The sequence below is a fragment of the Pocillopora verrucosa genome, chromosome 1 (assembly GCF_036669915.1).
Source record: "Pocillopora verrucosa isolate sample1 chromosome 1, ASM3666991v2, whole genome shotgun sequence".
NCBI lineage: Eukaryota > Metazoa > Cnidaria > Anthozoa > Scleractinia > Pocilloporidae > Pocillopora > Pocillopora verrucosa.
This window is the reverse complement of record NC_089312.1, coordinates 14,609,638-14,635,528: the sequence shown is the minus strand read 5'-3', so window position 1 is coordinate 14,635,528 and position 25,891 is coordinate 14,609,638. Positions and strand designations below refer to the sequence as shown.

At 36.8% G+C, this 25,891-nt stretch overlaps 2 protein-coding genes and 1 long non-coding RNA gene across 6 annotated transcripts in view; 1 reads left to right on the top strand and 2 right to left on the bottom strand.

Annotated features, from left to right (window-relative positions):
- Nucleotides 1-5,637, bottom strand: part of LOC136277430 (fibroblast growth factor receptor-like 1) — a 98,081-nt gene extending 92,444 nt beyond the window's left edge. The window contains exons 1-5 of one of the 3 annotated variants that reach the window (XM_066159512.1): nucleotides 5,542-5,637; nucleotides 4,855-4,936; nucleotides 4,582-4,738; nucleotides 2,605-2,898; nucleotides 2,021-2,056 (exon numbers count right to left, since the gene is read on the bottom strand). In XM_066159512.1, coding sequence (XP_066015609.1) covers nucleotides 2,021-2,056; nucleotides 2,605-2,898; nucleotides 4,582-4,666 — 415 coding nt within the window. In that variant the 5' untranslated portion in view covers nucleotides 4,667-4,738; nucleotides 4,855-4,936; nucleotides 5,542-5,637. Of the gene's footprint in view, nucleotides 1-2,020; nucleotides 2,057-2,604; nucleotides 2,899-4,581; nucleotides 4,739-4,854; nucleotides 4,937-5,079; nucleotides 5,099-5,541 lie in introns of those variants that run through there. The other 2 variants (XM_066159498.1, XM_066159508.1) reach the window with 2 other exon arrangements.
- Nucleotides 5,638-6,251: 614 nt separating this feature from the next.
- Nucleotides 6,252-9,783, top strand: LOC136277484 (uncharacterized). The gene is made up of 4 exons (XR_010715906.1): nucleotides 6,252-6,382; nucleotides 6,947-7,020; nucleotides 7,248-7,301; nucleotides 9,609-9,783. It is a non-coding gene; the product is annotated as an uncharacterized lncRNA (long non-coding RNA).
- Nucleotides 9,784-16,617: 6,834 nt separating this feature from the next.
- Nucleotides 16,618-25,880, bottom strand: LOC131781651 (fibroblast growth factor receptor-like 1). Of its 2 annotated transcripts, XR_010715869.1 has the most exons (8): nucleotides 25,584-25,822; nucleotides 23,342-23,635; nucleotides 22,925-22,960; nucleotides 20,719-21,003; nucleotides 20,134-20,502; nucleotides 19,341-19,397; nucleotides 16,789-17,758; nucleotides 16,631-16,757 (listed from the first exon to the last, which is right to left on the bottom strand). XR_010715869.1 is itself a non-coding variant. In XM_066159467.1 (7 exons), exons 1-7 carry the CDS (start codon nucleotides 25,666-25,668, stop codon nucleotides 17,451-17,453), a joined length of 1,434 nt encoding a protein of 477 aa, XP_066015564.1. In that variant the 5' UTR covers nucleotides 25,669-25,880; the 3' UTR covers nucleotides 16,618-17,450. The 2 variants fall into 2 exon arrangements, 1 of the variants encoding a protein (XP_066015564.1); XM_066159467.1 differs by having other exon boundaries at nucleotides 16,618-17,758; nucleotides 25,584-25,880.
- Between the last annotated feature and the right edge of the window lie 11 nt (nucleotides 25,881-25,891).

Sequence of the window (25,891 nt, the reverse complement as noted above, 5' to 3'; positions counted from 1 at the left end):
GAACTTCTCGACAACTGCCCGGAAGCGACCCCTTACTAACACATTTCAAGTTAGAGTCTAAACATTATTTTATTCTAAGTGTTCTACAGTACTGAACTTTTGATGATGGTTCAGAGTTTTATCACATGCGGGGCAAAATTACTGAATGCAGATTTGCTGAGACAGAGTATTTTTTTCTTAATCACGTGGGCACTATTGGTAATCAAGAGGGCATGATTGCTTGATGCTGATTGAGCCATATTGCTGTTTGCGGCAAGGATTTATTGATTGTAATGTAACTGAATGAAGTCGTGCATGTAACATTGATAACTGTATTCTGTGAATAAAGTGTTGATTGAATCTCTTTAAGAGTTACATTTTTTTTTACATTTGTGGCGGCATTGAAAGGGCCTCATCGCGCGGACATCGTTCGCAAATGCAATTTCCTCAAACATTTTGGAGGAGTGAGGTACCACAGGAATCAGAGCAATTACTGTAAATTATATTACTGCTTTAATGTCTATGTGAAGAATTATTTTTAAAACATTTTTTAAGAATCTAAACTAGTGAGCAGCACTCTGCGAACAGTAGTTGTAAAACTTCTTAACTCTCCGACGTGTTTCATCTAACTGTCGTGGACTTCTTCAGGAATTTTAACAAGTTAGCACTAAATTAAAACTGTGGACTTCTTCAGGAATTTTAACAAGTTAGCACTAAATTTAAACCGTGGACTTCTTCAGGAATTTTAACAAGTTAGCACTAAACTAAAACCGTGGCCCCTACATATTTTTCTAACCTTGCTTTAAAAATGTTCAAAATTTTTCACAACTCCGCCTGTTCCTGTTCGTAAGTCCAGCCAAGCCTATATGGTCATTGGCCCTAGTAAAAAGCCGCTGACTATGGTTTATAAATACAGGCGTTTCGTGTTAACTTGTAAAACTCCCTCAAGTCTACGACAGTTAGACGAAACGCGTCGGAGAATTAAAAAGTTTTAAAATCACTGTTCGCAAAGTGCTGCTCAGTAGTTTAGATTTTTAAAAAATGTTTTTATAAATAATTAAATTTTAAAAATAATTCTGCACATAGACATTAAAGCAGTAATATAATTTACAATAATTGCTCCGATTCCTGTGCTACCTCACTCCTTAAAAAAAAAAAAAAAAAAAAAAAAAGAAGAAAAAGAAGGAAATTGTTAACCATGCCACGACATAACGAACATTTTGGTTGTTTTTCCGCAAATTTGTTAAATCGAGGTTTTTGATATGACGTACCCTCGATGTAACGAACCAATTTCCCCGGTCCTTTGGCATTTCGTTAAATTGAGGTTTCGCTGTAACACGTCACTCTGACCCATAACCCGTTTGCCCTTTAACTCCCACAAGTGATTAACATGTAATTTCTCCTAGTATAATATCCATACATTATCCAGCAAACAGGCAATGAGAATAATCAAACTTATCACTTAGAAGTTGCTAACACCAAGTTCTCGTTCCTCCGGGATTTATAAGGAAATGCGTGTAGCAGCTAAAGGGGAGAATTAACAATCAGATCTTGGCCGTCTCAGCTCCAGAGTCAATGTTTAACGCACAAAGCTAGAAAAATTATGAAATTTACTGGATAACATATGCGATTGCCAAAATATATTTTTTTTAATCGGATTTACAAAATCTTAACTTGAAAGATTCATTTGATGGGCTTTGTAGATGAGCTTCAACACTTCATTAACTTTTTTTTTCAAGAGATTATAATTTCTTGATAATTTTTTTTCATCATCAGTTTTCTTCTCGGAGGGTGTTAATGGAGTTATCCTACAGCCTTACAACAGCCAAAAATTTAGCCGTTAGCCGTAGATTGGCCAAAATTAGCCGTAACGTTACGTTAGCCGTAAAAGCCATCACCCCATTGAGACTGTCTTTCAGAGGAAGGTTGCTTTTCTCTATTTCAAAGAACATCAATATCGGCTCCTGTATCAACTAAACTGCTTCTATATTCATCTTTCACTAATTTCTTCCGATTAGAAATGAAAGCACATCTGTCTTACCTCCTACTGTAATTTTGTTGGGATTCAGTGTTGGACCTTAAAGAGAAAAACACAAGAAATTATCTAGATGGAAAATGCTTTTGTGATGCAGATTATCTGAGGCCACACACATCTGAATCTTTCTATTCACGTCCTGACAGGATTTTGAACTTCCAGCTGTCTCAGTTAAATACTTTAAGCAATGGTAAAGGAAACATTGCACCTTCGTCGGAAATAACTTTTTGTGATGGCAAGTATGAAATTACCACCTTTTCCTTTCTTATTTGCCTACCTCAGCAACTCCTACTTAAACTGACATCACCTCAGTTTGTGGCACACAACTAGTATAAAAGAACTTTGCCCCCCAGGATACCGCTATAAATCATATGCGTACTTGTACTTTTAAAAAAACTCAAATGGTCCCAAATGTTTACTTACTTCCGACAAATAGGTGCATTGTAAAAGGATTCTTGCCACAGTCATTTACTGCGACACACGTGTAGAAGCCGGTGTCCTCTTTCTTTCTACTCCCCAGGATATCGCTAGAAATCACGTGCGTACTTGTACTTTTAAAAAAACTCAGATGGTCCCAAATGTTTACTTACTTCCGACAACTAGGTGCATTGTAAAAGGATTCTTGCCACACTCATTTACTGCGACACACGTGTAGAAGCCGGTGTCCTCTTTCTTAGCTCTTTTTATCTTTAGGGATCTGTAGGGTTTTAACCTCAGACGTTGATGATTCGATGGAATGAGCGTCTGATTGTCTTTGAGCCAGTAATACCCTGGTTTTGAGGTCTGACCAATGGTTCTGATCTGGCAAGTGAGTTTAACATCCTCTCCGCTGGTCACTTCGATGACTTTTATCTCGTTTCTTTTCTTTTCACGAATGTAAGGAACTGAAAAAGAAGCAACATTTTTGTGAATTCCACCCGAAACACCAAAGATGCCCTCCTGATCCATCACTAAGATCCACATTACTCGAACACCTGCAATTGCAATATTAATGCTTGGAAGAGGTAACGGTTATCCTATAAAAATTACATATTAAATTCAGTGTTCTTAATAACGACTCCCTCATCAGGCGAGCAAACGCGGAAACAAATACTGTAAACCGATGTACAAAGCTTTTTCCCATGTAGAATCCCCTAAAATAACCCTGACGCAGAAAATGCGGCAACCCTGACATAACTGTGACGCATCTATCAGCTGACTGCGTCACTTTCCATCGCCAATACTATCATAATTATATACTGACTAACAGGTCACATTTCAGAACATACGTTATGAAGTTCACATACTTCCATAAACACCGGTAACCTGCCCTGTATGATGATTTTTCCAGTTCTGTCAATTCCAGTTTTCCAATGGAAGAAAATTCGTAAGTTCTGGTGTTGTACGTTAATAATCTTAATTCGCGTTCTATCAATCTTTATTCCATGTACCTGATCAATTTTTGAATATAGCGATGATTTGGCTAGTGAGAGCCTACAGGGTAAGCAAAAAATCTAACAAAAGCTGTCAAAAGAGTTTTGGATTTTGCCTTTCACCACCCCTGCCTTTCAGAGAATTTGTTTTCTTTAAAGCTTAGGATGCGAACCTAGAACTTAATAATCGAAATATATGTTAATAAATACAGGAAGTATCTTTCAGTTTCATGTTCGCCTACGACATTGGGGTAATTGTTCAGTCGAGTCAAAATTTGTTTACAAAGATAAACGTGAATTTATTCGACGTAGCGTAACTAGAAAATCCCAAAATTGCAGAGAAAGAGACAATATCGAAAGCTTTTTTGGCGACACAAAGCACAAATTGATAATGATATACATTTACATCATCGAGTTGCTGAAATGGATCTAGTTTTTTCCCTTTCGAGTTTGTTTTGCAATCCTTAAGACTTCCAGACTCCTCGGTAAACAAAATAGTTGCTATCACAAGGACGTTATCATTTATGGAAATAATAGTTGTTAGCTGTTGATTTCATACTTTTCTTTTGGAAGATCGTAAATCCCCGTCTTCATAACCTCCTCTTGACTAAAAGGCACAAAGTTTGGCGAAAATGGAGTGAGTCTTTTGAATGAAACCAATTTAGATGCAGAATGCAGTCAATTTCCGCTTGAATAGGAAGAGTCAAAATTACTAAACATGGCGCATATCCGGATTTTTATTTTGAACCTGGAATTCCTACGAATGCGAAGAAGAATAAACGTGGACCATTATCTACTCTTTTTCGATATCAAGGGTGTGATATAATGATATGATGGCCTTGCTGCCAGGCAAGTAAGGCGAATTCTTTTTTAACAAGCTACCTGAATGGCCATGATAGACTTATTCTAGTTTAAGATCATTAATTAATGTGCAGCAATCCACATTCAGTCTAAATATCTTGATATTGTTTCATCTGGGTACGTACACACTGTCATGTTCAATTCAATGACTAAACTATAGTTGCTTTAATATATGGATTAAGAGATCACGAGAGATTTTATAAAGTTTCTCCCGAATAAGGCTGAGGATACACTCAGAACAACAATACCCTTATTCTTGACAGCGGATAAGAATGAACGTGGATTCACACCAACCTGAACACGCATCCGCGTGCCAATTATCCAGAAAGCTAAGGACAGCAACAAGAATCGCTTTGAACAGGAGTGCACCTAGTATCATGACGATGAAAATACTCCTACTTTGGGTGATCTCTCGAACAGCTTCCTTGAACAGCTTTAATTGTAATTTCGTCTTGAGCCCGTTAAGGAAAAGGAGATGATTGACTGTCAAATATTTTAGGAAACCAACACACTAACAAAGTAGAATTTGGAGCAACGCTACAAAGATAGCAATTTATATTTGCCTACCTGTTTTTCATGGAGAAACAAATAGCCTTGCACCGGATGCTACAGAAGCCAGCGGATTCTGACTCTGGCTGGATTCCAAGCCCTTAAGGGTCAAAGATAATGTCAGTATTTGAAAATCATCGCTAGATTACGCACAGAGTCATACCACAACCAAAACATCGAGGTTACATTAAAGTCAAAACTTGGCAGACAGTCAGTAGTGAACAAGGTCCCAACGATTCTTACTTATAATAATCCCGATATATTACTATAAAAAGAAATCAGCTTTTACTAATGGCACGCAAATACAACTTGTTTTTAGCACACACAGTATTTCGGCTCTCGTCGTTTAATCTGTAAACTGATGTAAGTCATGCAGTAGTTTATGTAAGCCACAGATGTCATATTTTGCGGTTAAAAATAAATATATATTCAATCACTCTGAAAAAACAGTCGAGCATAATTTGGTGGCCGTCGTCTGGTAACATTCAACACCTAATTGAATAATAATAATAATAATAATAATAATAATAAAAAACAAGGGAACAAGCGGATAGCAGAGTCTGTTAAGTTTGACACGCTACTGAATGCGTTCGCGGGAACAGCAGCGTGTCAAACCGAAACCAAAACTTCAGCGAGAACAATTTAACTTCACAAATTTCAAAATCTATCTTAATTGGCTGAAATAGTTCAAACAGTCAAACTTACTTAAAAGGCACAACTGAACAAAATGCATAACTAGCTTAATTGTTTCAACGAAACAAAATGCATAACTTAGCAAAACAAGTTTCCGATGCCGAGAACACCAGAACGCCAACATAAAAGGCAGGAAACTGATATTAACAAGTTATAAGTACTATAAGAGTCACTTCCGTTTGATAATGAGGAGGGTTCGCCAGAGTCACAGAAAGAATGACAGGTTTATTTTCTCACACAAAGAAAAGCTTCCCGAATGATAGACAACCGGCATACAAGGCGGAAGTCTTAAAAAAAACCTAGAAGCATATCTGCACGTACTCAGGCTCTTGTAATGATAAAATCTAGGTTTTTATTTACACCTATATTGTACAAGTTTTACGTGTAAGTAAAAGGCATGCGAAAATCATTTAAAAGGTATTGGGAAATGTTATCGCTTATGCACAATGTTTTCATATGGTTTTCAATGATTCCTTGAAGCTTAAATGCAAAAACTCTTGTAAGCAAGCATGCACACTTAAGCCTTGACAGTGATTTGTGATTAAAACGACCTAATTAAAACTCAGGCCTCTAAAGGCGCACCCAATGAATCATCTAAATATCAAAAGGATCAGTATTTGCGTTGTTGGGGTTCCTCGTTGAATGGACCCCTGCATAATAATCCCAGATCTTATCAGCCTTATCAATACTTACTAATCAAGGTTTTTTTTAAGAGGATTTGAAACAAGGGTCGTGAACTTCATCAGAGTCTTGAAATCAATATGGTATACCTTAGACCTTTCTGTAATGTGTTCATTTGTGATTCAAGTATGGGTATAAAAATTGTTGCCGTATTTCGTCAACGTTTCGTGAGGTAATGATGTGTTTAAATAAATTTTCTACATACGTTCTGCCACAGATTTAATTAGGGAGTCACGACAGCTATGCCTGGGATAACATCGCTCAAAAAAAAACATTTCCCTTTTGCCCAAGTATTTTTCGAGTAGCGCATATGTTTGCTGTCTTAAACGGCGCCAGATCTTTTCTGTCAGCAAAACGTGAGAGGGGAGCGTAGAGTTCGAAGCAGAAAAGTGGATAATTTGCCCAAGGGGATCCCACTTTCAGACTGCGCAAAATTTTGGAATTTTATAAGTGATTATGAACGATAAATTCGTATCGGCACCATAATTTAGGGAGGTTTTGTGAACGCATTATCAGTTTACAACTTGTGAACCATTCCTGTAATCTACTTGGATATTTTCTTTTGAATTAATCGAGTCACACTCTCGGAATTTCATCAGTAATTTACAACGATAAATTCGTATATGTAACACAAGTGAAGCACACGTTAAACTTTCCATACGATTTTAGGAAACTATATTTAATTGACTCTCGATAAATTGACCTGCCATAACGCGTTGATTTTATTATTTTGTAGCCCCAAAAGCCCGGCTTATGACTCTAGAGGTACTGAACTTGATTTTTTACACAAGGCACCCTTGAAGAAGGAAGGTTAGAATAAAATGATTGCTTTTACGACCGTACATTGCACCCAGTTTACATAATTATGTAGATAATTGCTTAAAAATTACCCATTATTCAGAAGCAAAGACACGTAAGTAATATGCTTCTGCTTTATTTTTATTGTAAGGGGTTTCTTTTTATGTAACATATATCCATTCCTTTAATTTCCTCCTTAACCTGCCTGCAAATAATTAAGTTTCATGTTTTAATTCAAGAGCGAGAAGATAAAACAGAAGCGTTGTAGAGTTCTCTTTACAGACTGAATTCAGGTGAGAACATCAGTAAACTAGTTGATATCATAAGCTCCTCCTGAACCTTTAATTTTATTGCCCTAGTCTTTTTCACAAAGCCTCTCTTATATCTCTGTGTGCCAGCCAGTGATTAATATCTCAGTGAATAGATATGCCATATTTCATCAGTCTCTTTAAATTCCATCCTTAAGTTTTTTTGCATTTACTATTTTAAAATTCATAAATGGCATTCTCTTTTCATCCATGTTAAGAGATATTACATATTTCTTACACTAACATCTGAATCATGAAGTCAACTTAATTTCAGTGAGTTTGAAACTTCATTGTACATAAGAAAACTTTACTGGAGTATGTTACATTTATTTGCTGTCTTTCTGGTACATATGATTACATAACCATTTAACTTTTGAGATTTTATTAGTAATTCTCTTTACTGTCTGCCATACAATTCATGTGATGTTTGTGTGGAGAATTTGGAATTGGATCAACCAATTATCCTCTAACTGATATTTTTTTTAAAATTCTCATTACTCGTCTGCTTGATATTGTACTGATTGTACTGATAGTGTAAGGAGAAATTCTGTCTCGGTCACTAGTGGGACTAAAACAGTTAAAATGTGGGATTTCATTATATTGTAATGATTACAAATTTCTTATGCTTTCAAATGTAAAAAAAAAATTTGATGAGAATCTGATGTTATGGAATAATGGAAAAACCTGTTGCTGGTAGCTTATGTCTTTAATGTTTAAATATTCATTGAAAATGCTTTTCTTTGAAAGCAGGGATACAGAAGTTTTTGAAGCTGGTAGAAATAAGCTGTTTGCAAGAAATGAAAATCAAACTGACAATCATACCTTAATGCTTGACATGCTTCACTCAAACATGTCAGTTGTGTGTACCTACCACTGTTGAGATGTCTTTCATGAAAAATATTTTTTGGTGTGGCTGTTGTTCTTTGTTGATCTTTGTTGCCAAAAAAAGCTGGTAAAGGCACTCAACTTCAATTTTTATGTACACAAGGCACCCTCCAAGGTGGAAGAATAGAAGACCATAGACCAATGTTTACCAGGCACTTGCACTCACCACAATTATAATATTCAAGCAATACTCTACATACGTAAAACTGATTACCTGATGTCTTCAACCCATTACACCCTAATATCAGTATGCATATTCTCCATACTGTTCTCCATACATTTCCCGATGTGCTGGGAAGGAGAATTTGTTCAACAATCAAGAGGTTCTTCGGTTGATTACCATTTCCTTTATTCTCATGACCTTAATGCTTGATTTAGGGATGATATTGAAAGGAAAAATTAGATACTAGTCACTCTCTGAAATTTAAGTGTTAATAACTGTACACATTTTATGTGCTCCTTGCATTTGTCGGCAACAGTAGTTAAGATTGTTATGAAAGCAAACAGATGAACAGAAGACAATGAAATAAAGGAAACTGTAAACTTTACCCTATGGTAGAAGAAATGATCACAGAATACTTAAGAAAGGAAACTTGAATTGTGCTAGCCAACTTCCTCTATTGCCCTTCATGTTTTTGATCAAATAAAATTTAATCAGTTGTAGGGTTTGATTACAATGTGTTAAATCACCAGTGTGGACTTGATTCTTCTCAGATGTCAGCTGTTAAAAGATGGATACTAAAAATAGATGACCATAAGAAAAAGTACACATCTTGAAAAAAATCACACTAAAGTAGTGGCATGATTGATTTGTGATATTTAGAATGACAGAAGCAGGAAAAACACATAGAGCTTTTTCCTATTCACTAGGAAGTTTACTAGATTTCGAATTGTACATTCAAACTGTGTGAAATTAAATTTATCCGTATCATGCTTCATCATGGTTTATTTACATGGAAAAGTAATTGCTATTGTAGCTTCACAGATGTTTTCATTGCTGTCGCAACTAACATATTCATAACAAAGTTTCATTTAACATAGAATGTTTCAAGAACTTTCTTTCTTTCTCTCCAACACTATTTACTATTTTTGAAGCACTATTAACCCTTTGCACCCTAACATCAGCATGCCAATTCTCCATACTGTTCTCAATACACTTCGTTATGTGCTGGCAGAGAGAATTTGTTTTTAACAATCAAGAGGTTCTTTAGTTTATTATTACTGCCTTTATTCTCATAACCTTAATGTTTGATTCAGGGGTGATATTGAGAGGGGAAATTAGATGCTAGTCAATATCAGAAATTAATTGTTAAAGGAAGCAGGTTATTGAAAACATTATAACTTTGATTCAAGCAGCCAAGTATTTGAATATGTGAGTAACATTTGATGTTTTCACATGTAACACAGGATGATCAAGCTGAAGATTGCCTCAAAAAGGAGTGAACTCGACTGTAACAAATAGGTCACTACTTTAAATTTGAAACTTGAGCACTTGGTAAATACAACTTGGCTTGCAATTCTGATGATTACAGTTTGATGAGGTAATTGAAATGTCAGTCCCCAAGCAGGAACCACCCACATGACCTGTATAGTCATAAGCTATGAGATACCTTGAGGCAAATGTATTTGTGTCAGTGGAACTATTGTAAGTACAGTACCACCTAGTGACAAAAATTAATAATTTCCTGTAAGTATGAATGTTTGAGAGAAGTTATAGTGATAACCAACCCTTTTTTGTTAAAATGCATAGGATTTGATGATTGTAATGTATATCTCTTAGCTTTTAAACTTTCAACTTTGTATTAATTGTAACTGTTTACCATATTTATTTCTTTCTACCTCAAGTCCTCAAAAAATGATACAGGTTATCTGATTTTCTTTGTTTGGCATTGTGTGATTACATAATTTTGCTGTGTAAGTTGCCACATTGTAACATGTAATATTTTTATTTGAATTGCATTTGCTCAAACTTTCATTAATGCATGGTGTTTCTTACCAATACTCATACCCAGACTAAACATTGATATAAGGAATTGGTCACAAGATATGTGAGTTTTAAAGGGTGGGAAACTGGAAAAGCAAAGATTCCCCTTTAATTAGGACTGAAATTAAAGTGGGCTCTGCTATTTTAATTCATGTTTTTACTTTGACCTGCATGAAAGTTAAATTAATTGGCATCTGCATAATGCACAAAGCAAGAATATAAATGACTTAGCTAAATAGGTTATAAAATTGAAATAAGAAAGTTGTGCAGACCATATCTTGCCTTTTATCCTTCTCTGGATATTAATTTTACTCAAATAACAAAGTCACTATCAGTCTCTCTCACTCCCACTTTCCACTGAGCTTATGGAAAGATGATAACCTCAGTATTTTTTTAATGAAGAAAGGAAAGCCTGCCCTCTTACTACAGATAATTCTTTTGTGCATCATTAGAACACAACCAGTATTATTCGTACATGAAGTTGATTGTTCTAGGTAGGCTAACCTATCAAATTAGTTGGGAGAATTTCTTTGTTTGACTCTATTTTACCTGACAAACCTAAGCTGTATAAATCGAAAAATTCAAATTTATTTCTTCTCCTTTTGAGGTGTGCATCAAAATTTTGAAGTCATGGCAGGCTTGAAATACAGGTTTATAAGAAATCTGCATGTGTGTGTGTTTTCAACATATAAAACTGGTAAAAAGGTTGCTTAGCTTTTTTAATCAACACACATTTCTTTTTCTAAGAATCTTGTTTATTTGGCCTATGCTGAGTTCTAATTTTTCAAAAAAATTTTACATTCTTTTGAATATTCTTAGATCTCCTGGTATCAGTTAATATTCATGTAACTAAAATAATTACATCAAATCTTGCAGATGTTTGGTACATTTTCCACTGATCCTACTGACATTTCATCATGCGTAGGGATTGGTATTGGCTCTAAAAATATAGTGAAATTAAATATTTGTGCTCAGTCTATGCATCAAATATTTGCAATAAAATATTGTATCCTTCTTAAAACTAGTTTATCAGAATAAGAATGAGTTACCAGGCACGAGTATGGCTTTCACAATGATAGTTTCCAAGTTTGAAAAAAGTCACTGCCTACAAAAATCCTCTGTTCCTTTACCTTGACAGCCCAACCTCATCAAAACATTGGCAACAGGAGTGATTAGCAAATTAACAATACAGACAAGAGAGCCTATTCCCACATATACCCTCCTCAATCCTGTTTGCTTACTATGGACACAACATTTCAAACATGATGTATGTTTCCCTGACTAATTATTTTGTAATGGTGTTTACAAATTGTGGAAAATAGTTGGGTTGAAATATAATATAACAACTTGCCAGTAGATAGTCAAATGAATACTTTTAACATATCCATAAAATTTATCGTTGTGTTTCATGTTAACAGTTGCAATAACTCTACCTTCCAGTAAATTCAACTATTTGCAAACATGAGAAAATACCATCAAAAATTTTTCAACCCATTTCATATAGCCAACAATATCAACTCACATTTAAACTAAAGAGAAAACTTGATTGATGTTTGGAATTGATTGCTGTGATGTAAAAATGAAATCCAGGTATTATCTCAAGTTTTCCATAAAATATAATGTCTTCATCATCGAATCCTAAGTCTCTCTTTGTCATCGAGTTTGAATAACGACATTTTAGCTCTAGCTTGTCTTCTTTTAAAGCAAACTTTTGCAGCGTAAGAAACATGTGAGACAAATTTCATACTTCATTAGCTCGAGTTACTAAGATCATGGGCAGTTGGCTTAAAGAAACCTACATTGTAAGTAGTTACATCAGAGGTTACGGAATAATTTAACAGAAAGAATCTCTAAAACACGCCGTGTATTTCCAGCCAGAGGACAATCATGAAACAAGCAGCCGTACCTGGAAACTTCAACAGAAGATATAAGAGAAGCCCATACGATTCTGGTGTCTTGATTTACTAATTCACTGTTATCACGTCTATACTCTTCAATCGACTGGTGATGTCTGGACTCGAAGTAGTTTACCGTCGTTTCTTTCAGTTTTGGCTCATTTTCCCAAACCGAAATTATCAGTCACGCTCAAAAGAATATAATTTCAACTGATGCTGACATCGCACACTTCCTCTGAAGAAGAAAAGATTCTCTATCTTCGAAAATTTGCTCATCGATCACATTAAGAACCACAACGGAGGTCCTCAGCTGCTTGAAGATACCGCTGACTAGAATGCGTTTTATCGCAAGTTGTGAGAACGTTGTCCCCGGGTTCCAGACCTCGCCAATTCTTCCCTTCCCTCCCCATCCCTAGGACTGGTCTCTTCATCCCCTTGAAGAAACTCTCCTACAGCCAGTGCTGAAGAGTTTTATTACAGTTTTTATTTTTATGAGGGGCTAGAAAATAAATCAACAAGAGCTCCGCTTTTAGGCTTGGCTAAATCTATATATTAAAGAGATGTCTGTGACAGTCCATGACGAATAAACTGACCATACACAATTCAAACCTTTCCTTCTCCATGCCAAATTACCTATTACATCTAATTCTCCTCTACATTCCCCAATACGGAGGACTGACGACCTGGAAATAAAACACAAATATCACAGGTTCACGGTGCAAAAATAACAAACTTCTCAAATGATGTACTAGATGAATATGTCAAAGTTCACGAGTTGGGCGAGAGTGGGGGTATGGAAATAATTAAACCAAGGGTAATAGAGGTGGTAATGAAATTCTCCATCACCAGACAACAATGACAAAGTCCATCTAACCTTTATATAGGTGGAGAAAAATCTTGCCTACGTTATTGTCTCGAATCTCGAATTTCTCTTGGATCTAAGCTGGAGCCCTGAAATCTCAAAATTCTACTTCAGCCTTTTTCTATTCCCTCGTGCTAAAAACACTTGTTTCTCACAAATCCTTGACCATTCTGAATACAATATCACTATTAGCCCACTTACACCGAACTCAAACGATAGTTTTGGTATGGAATTACGTTGCATAACAGAAACACCGTTCTAAAACATCGTGACAGCTTTATTTCATGAAAAAAAAGAAAACTGTACATACAAACCTTTTGATGTCACAAGCACCATTAGAATCGACGACTGCTTTTAAATTTGTATACGAATATCTCGCTACAGCATTTGGCGTGAAATGGCTGAAATGGCTTCTACCAAGAAAGGATGACATCTTGCTGCAATTGTTGTGCTGGGATGTTTTATCCTCGAATAGTATTCCTAGGGGATTCTCTGGCAAAGTGTTAACCTTCTCATTTGACAAAGGATTTCCTGTTATTATAGCCAACAAATCTTTTTTTCTTCATATTTTGCATTTTTTGTATAACGCAACTTTTTAGCCGTATATCAACATTTCAATGGAATATACATGTATCCACATTATTTCCTTTTCATCAAAATTTGATCTTTTTTATCTCCATTTTCAATTGTCGCCACGGATATCTCAGAAAATGCAGTGACCATGCGCAACTGCTTTACCATGGATGGAAATGTTAAAGAAATCTCCAACAATGAACCTGACTCTGTGACCCGTTTACGAAATTCACGGCACTTTAAAAAGAAACTGCAAAATTACTGTCCCGCATTTCATAACTCGCCAGTAATGTGTGGCTGAGTTTAGGCTGAACAGCCATACTGAAAAAGAAAAAACACCAACTTAATGTTAGAAGATGAGGTTTAAAGATAAGTACTTCCTACAAATTGTCCTGAAGGTTGTCAATGTCGTTCGCAGAGTCCTCGTCCTTTTTGACAAGTGGTCGCGCGCCCCTTCAGGGAACTAAATTGTCTGGTCATCCGACTTCCTTATGAGCATCTTAAACGCAAGTGTAAAGATAAACTAAAATTCTCGGCACGCCCCGCATAACGTGATTGATTCGCGATCGTTTGCTTAGGCAAGTTAGTAAATGGCCACTGAATGGATGTTACAGAATTGCCATTGCAAGTCAGTAAGTTGCCAGAGCAAATTACTTAATCAGGGGTCATCGCAAGTTACTGAGCTGCACCTGCAAGTTATAAGAATACCACAACAAGATATTAGAGTGCCATTAGAAGTTAATAAGTTTCTATAGGGAGGTACTAAAATAACATGACAAATTCCTAAATTACCATTGCAACGTACTACATTGCCACTGCCATTGGTTAGCTGCTGGAGTAAGTTACTAAATTGCTAATGCAATTTACTAAATAGCCATTTCAAGGTACAAACAATACAAAGGCAAATTCAGTCTTAAATTGCCTTTGCAAACCGTACTAAATTGCCACTGCAAATTGCTCAGTTGCTATTGTAAGATACTGAAATACCATGGCAAGTTATCAAATTGCTTTTGCAAGTTACTAAATTACCATGGCAAGTTATAAGTGTCCATTGCAAGTTACTAAAATGAGATGATAAATTCCTAAATTGCCATTGCAACATACTACATTGCCACTACAAATTGCTTAGTTGCTGGTGTAAGTTTCTAAAATACCATGGCGAGTCAATAAATTGCTAATGCAATTTACTAAATAGCCATTACAAAGTACAGGAATACAAAGGCAGATTCTTAAATTGCCTTTGCAAACTACTAAATTGCCACTGCAAATTGCTCAGTTGCTATTGTAAGATACTGAAATACCATGGCAAGTTATCAAATTGCTTTTGCAAGTTACTAAATTACCACTGCAAGTTACTAAAATAAGATGGCAAATTCCTAAATTGCCATTTCAATTGCTATTGCAAATTGCCAAGTTGCTATTGCAAGTCACTAAAATACCATTAAAAGGTATTAAAAGAAGATAGCAAATTTCGAAATTGCCATTTCAAAGTTCTCAATTACCGCTGCAAATAACATGTTACTAAAATACCATGGTAAGTTACTAGATTACCTTTGTAATTTACTAAGTTACCATTGCAAGATGTTATGTTATCATTGTAAGACACCAAGTGATGCCATGCAAGTTTAGGTTGCAATTGCAAGTTGCATGTCCTTATGTTGCCATTGCAAGTTACCAAGATGTGGTCCGAAGTAAGCAACTTGCACGCCAAGTTACGAAGTTGCGAACCAACAAACAAACAAAAGAAAAAAGCACAGTCAACGGTAACGGTTAAATTCAACTTTCCATTAAATTATCGTTAGGAGGGTTAGTTGGATAACATATTAAAAAAACTCACAAGGCTGTTGGTCATGAGTTGGAAGAATTGGAAGAGCCTCTGTGAATTACAAAGAAAAACCCTCAGTACATGCGAGTGAACTAAATGGCATTAAGTGATTTTTCTTGAAAATACAACCTAGACAAATAATTTCATCAGGAATTAAAAAAGCATACACTGAGAGAGAGTATAAGCTAACAAACTCTGTATATTTTTAACCTTATTCACACATTTCCTTATTTTCTATACATATGCAGTTGTTTTTATGGTTACCCGTTATTTGCATTTTATCACTCGATCATAATGCTGGTCATGTGGCCGGACTATATCTCTAACAGTCATTTCCAACAAATTAAAATAAAACGAAACAAGCGTGTCTCTGTTCAAATACCAAAACTGGTCATCTGCTACCTCAATCAGATTCAAAACTAAAACCAGTTGCGACTTGGTCACCCTCGTTTTCCCGCGCTTCATGCAGTTTGCTTGTTTTTACTTCGAGTTCGCATTAGATGCCTGCCCGTGATATTTTTCTTCCTTCCTACGACATAAAGTCCTGTTATCAGTTAATCAAAACTATAGCAAAATTTGAGAAAGAAGCTGGACATCATTTGTACGTTTTCATAAAAAATAACCTACAGTTAACTCGGAGAATGCGAGTCAACAACGCGCGCACATGACGCGTTCTGTTCACAGTTACAAGGCCTGACGTGTTAACTGTCCCTTTGACTAAGACATAGTATGATGCTACTCTGGTTTAAAGATTAAATGAATGTGACCGAGAAGTTACAATTCATAAACCCAACGTTTCGACACTCCTGTCTAGTGCCTTCATCAAGGGTGATAAAATTGCTGCGACAAGAGGTATTTTAAAATGCTCACTAATTAGCTGCCCTTTTTTCAGACGAGGTGTAAGTGGGCGTCAGATGATAAGCCGCCGTCATCACGATTTAACTGTCCTATTACACTGTCCAATTACAAGCATGACTCAAACATTGTGCGATTAGCGCTAAAATCGGGCTGGTGATAACCAATCATAGTAAATGCAAAGTTGCATACTTTGAAAGTTAAATTTGGAGAACGACCTTCAAAAGAAGGCTGATACGAAGGAGGGACACCGAGGTAAAGCCCGGCCCAGCTCCACTCCCCCGACCCATGTTCGCACTCCTTCCTCTCCTTCCTTAATGTTTCCTTCTATTAACCCTTTTGTCGCTCAAGTCCTTTGACCTTGTTCTATTTCCCTTTGCTCTTTTTTTTTTTATTAACGATTCACATCATGACGTTTCTTGTTTCAAACCCACAAGGTACTTTATTTCAAACAAAATCAATCAAAAATAACATTTTAACTATGGATGAAATTGAAACGCACGAGGAAATAAGTCAAAGAAAAAACACTTAAGGTGTGAGAACCGTTTCCTACTAACATCTCCTTGAAGCCGTCCATCGTTGCGTGACGAGACCAAACATGCTGCAGAAAAGAGCGGTCCCTTCGGTAAGGAAACTGGTTCTAACAACTAAAACGTTGATCCTTTCCCTTCGACGGTTGTAGAAAAAACTAACCGAAACTGAGCTGAAGAATTGAATTTGAACAAAGCCTGACAAACCCTTTTGTGTTTCTTTGAGGGTATGCAGTTTTATTCATTTATTCTGCTAAACTGAAATTCTGCTCATGGTTAATTTACTATGTTTGTTACATCCATTTTGAAATCCGTTGGATCCTTGCAATCTGACAGGCTCTCGTCGTGCGATTTATCCACGAATCGCACCACTTTATGTTCTAAATCGCATCTTTTTCCAAGCCAATGAGACAACTTAATTATAACACATCAACCATTCAAGGCTTATTTAAAGAAATCCATCAAATCGCATGGAAAATGAAAGACAGCTTTTACAACTTTTTCCAAACCAGCTCATCACTGAATCAATAAAATATTTGTAGAGACTGAAATAATCTATATTTGAGCGACTGTATTTTGCGATTTCCAAATGGATGTAACAAAGTGATAACTGCTCTTCGTGTCGGGCAATTTTAGATGTCTTGCTGTTGTTTTTACCCCCTCGGTCTTTTTTCTCTTTTAACTTTACTTTTGAGTTCCTCTTTTATGTGGCTTTTTATCTACAATCACTTAGTGCCAAAATCATTCCCGAGTCCTTTTAGGTCTGGCACTATTACGTACTCATTTGACTGGACTACGTGCTTCGCTTGAAGTGAATCGATGTTGTGTCGGCTTTTCATCGTTGCGGACGAGCTCGCTCGGCCTTTCTTCACCTGCCAATAACAGAGACCGGAAGCTATGATCAACATAACGACCACGCCCACTGAAACTGCGATTACAGCCGCCGGGTACCTTATTCTATCAGTCCAACCCATTGACGTCTGCGTAACTGCTTCACTTTCAGAACTGATGGATGTCAGGTTAACAGTAGAGCCTACACAAGAATGAACCAAACATATATATCTCTCCATCTTGAATGAATTCCCTCCTTTCCCCCAGCACTACAAAGGTTGCTTAAAAATTGCCATAATTCCAAAAAGTTGCTACTTAAAATTTTTTTATATCTATATATAAATGTTAATTTATAACCTTATTTTTCGCCTTCAAAATAGTTGCTAACAACACCGGTCAAGAAACTCAGCTTTAAAGGGTTGCTCGCAAATATGGGCGAAATTTAAGAATACTCTTTAGTTAAACGGAAGAAAACACATGGTTCATTTGACGTCTTACCGAAAGTCATTTTAGCCGATTATCTGTTAAAATCTTAGATAAGGATCTCAATAGGCCTGCGAAATGTTGTCACGTGACAAGTTATGTGTTCAAAAGGTTAACAAACAATTCATGAAAACTGAAGTTTTCTATGAAATCTTTGACTCTTTCGTCCTTTATATGTGCTCTAAACTTATATTTTGCTCAAAAATTGTCGAGAAAGGCGAGAATTTCTCGAGGTTGCTACAACCGCAAAAAGTTACTCCAAACGCCAAAAGTTGCTCAAATGTTGCTGAACACGATCAGGACAGACCTACTCTCAAATATCAAATGAGCGCTAATACCTATTGAGCTACGAAGCGAGACAAATTTCAGTAGGTAGTTCCGCGTAAAGGGATCTGACTACAAATAGTAAGTAGTTGGTTTGATCTGAGGGTGACGAAACAGCAAGTAACGAATAAATATCTACAGGTTATCAGTAATTGAAGTCGTCGTAACAAAGAAGGGTAAAAAATCTGGTTTCGACTGGTATTGAGCTTGTCTTTGCCAAATGCGACAAGGGAACTTTACCTTCAACAAATCCATGAAAAATTCTTTGAGATAGGCGTTGTGTGTTTTTTACAGGAAATAAAACGTTTCGATAATTCTGTTTGTTACCAAAGTCATTCCCTCAGGCCAGAATTAAGCTCCTGTTTAGTTAGAAAAAATACGAACAAGAAGGCTTCTTGATACATGTTATATCGCATTTCAGTGTTTCATTTGCTCGGCAAGATGGAGAGAATCATGAAAGGAAGAGATCCACAAATACAAAGGTGCATCCAACGAAAATATGGTCATCCTTATTTGCAGCAACCATCAGTCAAGATTTTCATGAGCTTTTCTTATATTTAGTGCGCACGTGGTGTACCACGTGGCGTGTGCATGCTTAACAATTGGCACACCTGGCGACCATTCATAATTTATAGCCTGGAGCTAGGGGCAGAGGATTTTGAGGGCGGATCACATAGTCTTCTGGGGGAACAGAGGGGGGGAATACAAAAAACTGACTGCTAATTAACTGCCAGTGAGAGGGAATCAGGTGAATTTTATTGTGCGCAGACAAAATCCTCCAGGCCTCCTCTTTCCAGGAAGCCCCCCTCCCCAGGGTGCCCCCCCCCCCTCCCCAGGATGACCAGTAATTACCGGTCTTTTAGTAACGATACGTACCCGAAATGTGAACGATGGTGCTTCTTTTTTCAATGAGATAGAGAAATTACAAATGTTATTTTAAAAAAATGAATCCTATCCGTTTTCACGGTTACACTTACCATCTGTGGTGCTTTCAGTTTTCTGAAGTTCGGTTTGTTTTGCTTTATCTTCACGAACTAAAAAAGTGAAAAAAAATGAGTTATGCTCAGTTGGAAACAATTTTCAGCAAATTATCAGCTATAACAAAGCAGTCGCTTTTTTCAATTGGCCCGTGTTTGATTTACTAACGCCCAAGTGGAACTGAACAGAGTCACGACACAAACACTGTAACTGAGTGTTCTAAACCCAAATCAAAGTGACTGAAATGGCCACAGGCCGCTCGGTAGCGCAAGCTTTTTCGACTAAATACAGCACGTAGTCGTGCAAAAATCGACCCTCCGTGATTCCCGAGACGAAGGAGACTCTCAAGAAAAGAAAGCTGTTTACGAGCGGTTCATGGACAATAAAATACACTTAACGGATTAACCCTTCACCCCCTAACATCAGTATCCACATTCTCCACACTATTCACTATATATTTCCTAAGGTGCTGTCAAAGAGAATTTGTTTGATAATCAAGAGCTGCTTTACTTGGTGATCATTTCCTCTATTCTCATCACCTTAATGTTTGATTCAAGGGTGATATTATAAGGAGAAATTAGATGCTAGTCACTCTTAGGGGTTAAAAGGTTAACAAATAAATTCCATGTTGCCGTGCGTCTGTTCAGTAACATATCACAGATGACATCAAAATGTGGTAAGAAAAACAGCTGCTATGAGCACATCACAGAAAGCCCCTAAAATCTGATCATAATAAAGTGAATGATAACAAAAATTAATAAGAACCAGTAATCTTATTATAGTTTTACCTACCAATGTTTTGGACAATGATGTAAGCATGTTCGGATGCGAAACCAACAGCATTTCCCACAATGCAAGTGTATTTGCCTTCGTCCCTCTTTGTGACATTTAACAAAGTCAACTTCACTACGTGGAAATCAATCTTTACACCACTTGATGGCATAATTACATGTTGGTCTGCATCTTCTTTATTCACGATTTCGTAGTGAGGAATTTCAATTGAACCGTTTGTCGAACTGTTGAAACTTGTAGGAAACGACCTTAGCCACTGGAAATGAGGCATGGAATCACTTAATGCTTTGCATGTAAAGCTGGCATTCTCTCCTCGATAAACTGTGACATTTTCCATGGGTAGAACGACTGGTTCAGCACGAGCTCGTTCTAAAAAATTGAAAAGAGAATACTGTCAATACTGTCAATGTAACCCAAAAACACTCATTGTTTCGTTACTTGTAATGTTTATTTTAATTTGACTTTTTAAATGGGATTTATATTGACCACAAGAGTTTGAAGATTCTTTTTCTCAGATAAAGAAAACCATGAGTACTCTTCAGAGTCTGTGTCAGCAGAAAAATTTGAAGGTTTTTTTCCTCTTACCATGAACGTATACTTTGTATGTATGATTAATCCATCCGTATGAGTTGCTCACATTACACATGTATGACCCAGTGTCAGAGGGAACCAAGTCCTTCAGTCTCAACAAGGTTGTCCTTCGACTCGAATAAAGTTTCCTTTCCTTAAACAATTTTCCGTCTTTATACCATTTCACGGTAGGACGAGGGTTTCCATCGGCAGAACAGTCCATCCGAACAGAGTTTCCAACGGGTACTCGAAGAAGGTTGCGCCTCATCTTGCTTTGCGGTACCGTAAATCTTGGAGCAGCTGTGAAGCGCAGAACAGCCACAGCATTTGAGCGTTGAACTTCTCGACAACTGCCCGGAAGCCACCCCTTACTAACACATTTCAAGTTAGAGTCTAAACATTATTTTATTCTAAGTGTTCTACAGTACTGATCTTTTGATGATAGTTCAGAGTTTTATCACATGCGGGGCAAAATTACAGAATGCAGATTTGCTGAGACAGAGAGTATTTTTTTTCTTAATCACGTGGGCACTATTGGTAATCAAGAGGGCATGATTGCTTGATGCTGATTGAGCCATATTGCTGTTTGCGGCAAGGATTTATTGATTGCAATGTAACTGAATGAAGCCATGCATGTAACATTGATAACTGTATTCTGTGAATAAAGTGTTGATTGAATCTCTTTAAGAGTTACGTTTTTTTCGACATTTGTGGCGGCATTGAAAGGGCCTCATCGCGTTGACATCGTTCGCAAATGCAATTTCCTAAAATATTTTGGAGGAGTGAGGTACCACAGGAATCAGAGCAATTACTGTAAATTATATTACTGCTTTAATGTCTTTGTGAAGAATTATTTTTAAAACATTTTTTAAGAATCTAAACTAGTGAGCAGCACTCTGCGAACAGTAGTTGTAAAACTTCTTAACTCTCCGACGTGTTTCGTCTAACTGTCGTGGACTTCTTCAGGAAGTTTGTCAAGTTAGCACTAAATTTAAACCATGGCCCCTACATATTTTTCTATCCTTGCTTTTAAAGTGTTCAAAATTGTTCACAACTTCGCCTGTTCCTTTTCGTAAGTCCAGCCAAGCCTATATGGTCATTGGCCCCAGTAAAAGCCGCTGACTATGGTTTATAAATACAGGCGTTTCGTGTTAACTTGTAAAACTCCCTCAAGTCTACGACAGTTAGACGAAACGCGTCGGAGAATTAAAAAGTTTTACAACCACTGTTCGCAGAGTGCTGCTCACTAGTTTAGATAAAAAATGTTTTTAAAAATAATTTTAAATAATTCAGTAATATAATATAATAATTCAGTAATATAATTTACAGTAATTGCTCCGATTCCTGTGGTACCTCACTCCTAAAAAAAAAAAAAGAAAGAAGAAAAAGAAAGCAATTGTTAACCATGCCACGACATAACGAACATTTTGGTTGTTTTTCCGCAAATTTGTTAAATCGAAGTTTTCGATACGACGAACCCTCGATGTAACGAACCAATTTCCCCGGTCCCTTGGCATTTCGTTAAATCGAGTTTTCACTGTAACACGTCACTCTGACGCATAACCCGTTAGCCCTTTAACTCCCACAAGTGACCAACATGTAATTTCTCCTAGTATAATATCCATACATTATCCAGCAAACAGGCAATGAGAATAATCAAACTTATCACTTAGAAGTTGCTAACACTAAGTTCTCGTTCCTCCAGCATTTATAAGGAAATGCGTGTAGCAGTTAAAGGGGAGAATTAACAATCAGATCTTGGCCGTCTCAGCTCCCGAGTCAATGTTTAACGCACAAAGCGTAGAAAAATTGTGAAATTTACTGGATAACATATGCGATTGCCAAAATATAATTTTTTTTTAATCGGATTTACAAAATCTTAACTTGAAAGATTCATTTGATGGGCTTTGTAGATGAGCTTCAACAGTTCATCAATTTTTTTTCAAGAGATTATAATTTCTTGATAATTTTTTTTCATCATCAGTTTTCTTCTCGGAGGGTGTTAATGGAGTTATCCGACAGCCTTACAACAGCCAAAAATTTAGCCGTAACGTTACGTTAGCCGTAAAAGCCATCACCCCATTGAGACTGTCTTCCAGAGGAAGGTTGCTTTTCTCTATTTCAAAGAACATCAATATCGGCTCCTGTATCATCTAAACTGCTTCTATATTCATCTTTCACTAATTTCTTCCGATTAGAAATGAAAGCACATCTGTCTTACCTCCTACTGTAATTTTGTTGGGATTCAGTGTTGGACCTTAAAGAGAAAAACACAAGAAATTATCTAGATGGAAAATGCTTTTGTGATGCAGATTATCTGAGGCCACACACATCTGAATCTTTCTATTCACGTCCTGACAGGATTTTGAACTTCCAGCTGTCTCAGTTAAATACTTTAAGCAATGGTAAAGGAAACATTGCACCTTCGTCGGAAATAACTTTTTGTGATGGCAAGTATGAAATTACCATCTTTTCCCTTCTTATTTGCCTACCTCAGCAACTCCTACTTAAACTGACATCACCTCAGTTTATCGCACACAACTAGTATAAAAGAACTTTGCTTCCCAGGATACCGCTATAAATCACATGCGTACTTGTATTTTTAAAACAACTCAAATGGTCGCAAATGTTTACTTACTTCCGACAAATAGGTGCATTGTAAAAGGGTTCTTGCCACAGTCATTTACTGCGACACAGGTGTAGAAGCCGGCGTCCTCTTTCTTGGCTCTTTTTATCTTTAGGTATCTGTAGAGTTGTAACCTCAGACGTTGATGACTCGATGGACTGAGCGTCTGATTGTCTTTGAGCCAGTAATACCTTGGTTTTGAGGTCTGACCAACGGTTCTGATCTGGCAAGTGAGTTTAACATCCTCTCCGCTGGTCACCTCGATGACTTTTATCTCGTTTCCTTCCTTTTCACGAATGTTAGGAACTGAAAAAGCAGCAAAATTTTGTGAGTTCAACCCGAAATACCAAAGATGCCCTTCCTGATCCATCACTAAGATTCACATTACTCGAACACCCGCAATTGCAATATTAATGCTTACATACTAAATTCAGTGTTCTTACTAACGGCTCCCTCATAAGGCGAGCAAACGCGGAAACCCTGACATAACTGTGATGCATCCATCAGCTGACTGCGTCACTTTCCATCGCCAATACTATCATAATTATATACTGACTGACAGGTCACATTTCAGAATATACGTTATGAAGTTCACATACTTCCATAAACACCGGTAACCTGCCCTGTATGATGATTTTTCCACTTCTGTCAATTCCAGTTTTCCAATGAAAGAAAATTCGTAAGTCCTGGTGTTGTACGTTAATAATCTAAATTCACGTTATATCAATCTTTATTCCATGTACCTGATCAATTTTTGAATACAGCGATGATTTGGCCAATGAGAGCCTACAGGGTAAGCAAAAAATCTAAAAAAAGCTATCAAAAAGTCGATGATACCTGACTTGAACTTATTTCACGAGATGGAACCAGCTCACTATCTGAGTGAAATAATTTGATTTATGCTTCATTAGAATATATATCTCTAAAAATCGTCTCTTAATGAGTTCGTGGCTGGAACTCCTCTCGGCTAACGAGCTGATTTCAAATGAATAAAGGGGGTTAATTGCTAAAGAAACTATAGTGCTGCGTCGGTGGGAGAGTATAGCGTCAATCGCTCTGACGAAGGGCTAACGCTCGAAACGTCAGCCTTTAAACTCTTCACGGTGGCCAATTCACATTATCAACTCAGTTGATAACACTAAATTACCCTGAAAATCATAGTCCCATTTAAATGAATGAAACTTTGTTGACGGTCTAATTAGGAGTTTTGGATTTTGCCTTTCACCACCCCTGCCTTTTCAGAGAATTTGTTTTCTTTAAAGCTTAGGATGCAAACCTAGAACTTAATAATCAAAACATATGTTAATAAATACAGAAAGAATCTTTCAGTTTCATGTTCGCCTACAACACTGGGGTAATTGTTCAGTCGAGTCAAAATTTGTTTACAAAAATAAACGTGAATTTATTCGACGTAACTAGAAAATCCCATCGTACACACCCTATACATCTAAGCCGTACATTAAAATTGCAGAGAAAGAGACAATATCGGAAGCTTTTTTTGGCGACACAAAGCACAAATTGATAATGATATACGTTTACATCATCAAGTTTGTTTTGCAATCCTTAAGACTTCCAGACTCCTCGGTAAACAAAATAGTTGCTATCACAAGGACGTTATCATTTATGGAAATAATAGTTGTTAGCTGCTGATTTCATACTTTTCTTTTGGAAGATCGTAAATCCCCGTCTTCATAACCTCCTCTTGACTGAAAGGCACAAAGTTTGGCGAAAATGGTGTGAGTCTTTTGAATGAAACCAATTTAAATGCAGAATGCAGTCGATTTCCGCTTGAATAGGAAGAGTTAAAATTACTAAACATGCCGCGTATCCGGACTTTTATTTTGAACCTGGAATTCCTACAAATGCGACAAAGAAGAAACTTGGACCATTATCTACTCTTTTTCGATATCATGGGTATGATATGATGATATGATGGCCTTGCTGCCAGGCAAGTAAGGCGAATTCTTTTTTAATGGGCTACCTGAATGATCATGATGGACTTATTCTTGTTTAAGATCATTAATTAACGTGCAACAATCCACAGTCAATCTAAATATCTTGATGTTGTTTCATCTAGGTATGTACACATGGTCATGTTCAATTCAGTGACTAAACTATAGTTGCTTTAATATTTGGATTTAGAGATAACGAGAGATTTTATAAAGTTTCTCCCGAATAAGGCTGAGGATACACTTAGAGCAACAATACCCTTATTCTTGACAGCGGATAAGAAGGAACGTGGATTCACACCAACCTGAACACGCATCCGCGTACCAATTATCCAGAAAGCCTAGGACAGCAACAAGAATCGCTTTGAATAGGAGAGCACTTAGTATCATGACGATGAAAATACTCCTGTTTTGGGTGATCTCTTGAACAGCTATAATTGTAATTTCGTCTTGAGCCCGTTCAGGAAAAGGAGGTGATTGACTGTCAAACAGAGCAGAATTTGGAGCAACCGGATGCTACAGAAGCCAGCGGATTTCCTACTCAGACTGATTTCCAAGCCCTTAAGGTCAAAGATAATGTCATTATTTGAAAGTCATCGCTAGATCACGCACA

What these genes read in the sequence shown, in the direction of transcription:
- LOC131781651 (XM_066159467.1), bottom strand. Translation starts at nt 25,668, where the DNA reads ATGATACTAAGTGCTCTCCTATTCAAAGCGATTCTTGTTGCTGTCCTA. An exon ending in ATACAAAGTATACGTTCATG is followed by an intron (nt 20,503 to 20,718) that starts GTAAGAGGAAAA and finishes TCAATTTTTTAG; the next exon opens with AACGAGCTCGTGCTGAACCA. An exon ending in AACTGAAAGCACCACAGATG is followed by an intron (nt 17,759 to 19,340) that starts GTAAGTGTAACC and finishes ATTCTTGTGTAG; the next exon opens with GCTCTACTGTTAACCTGACA.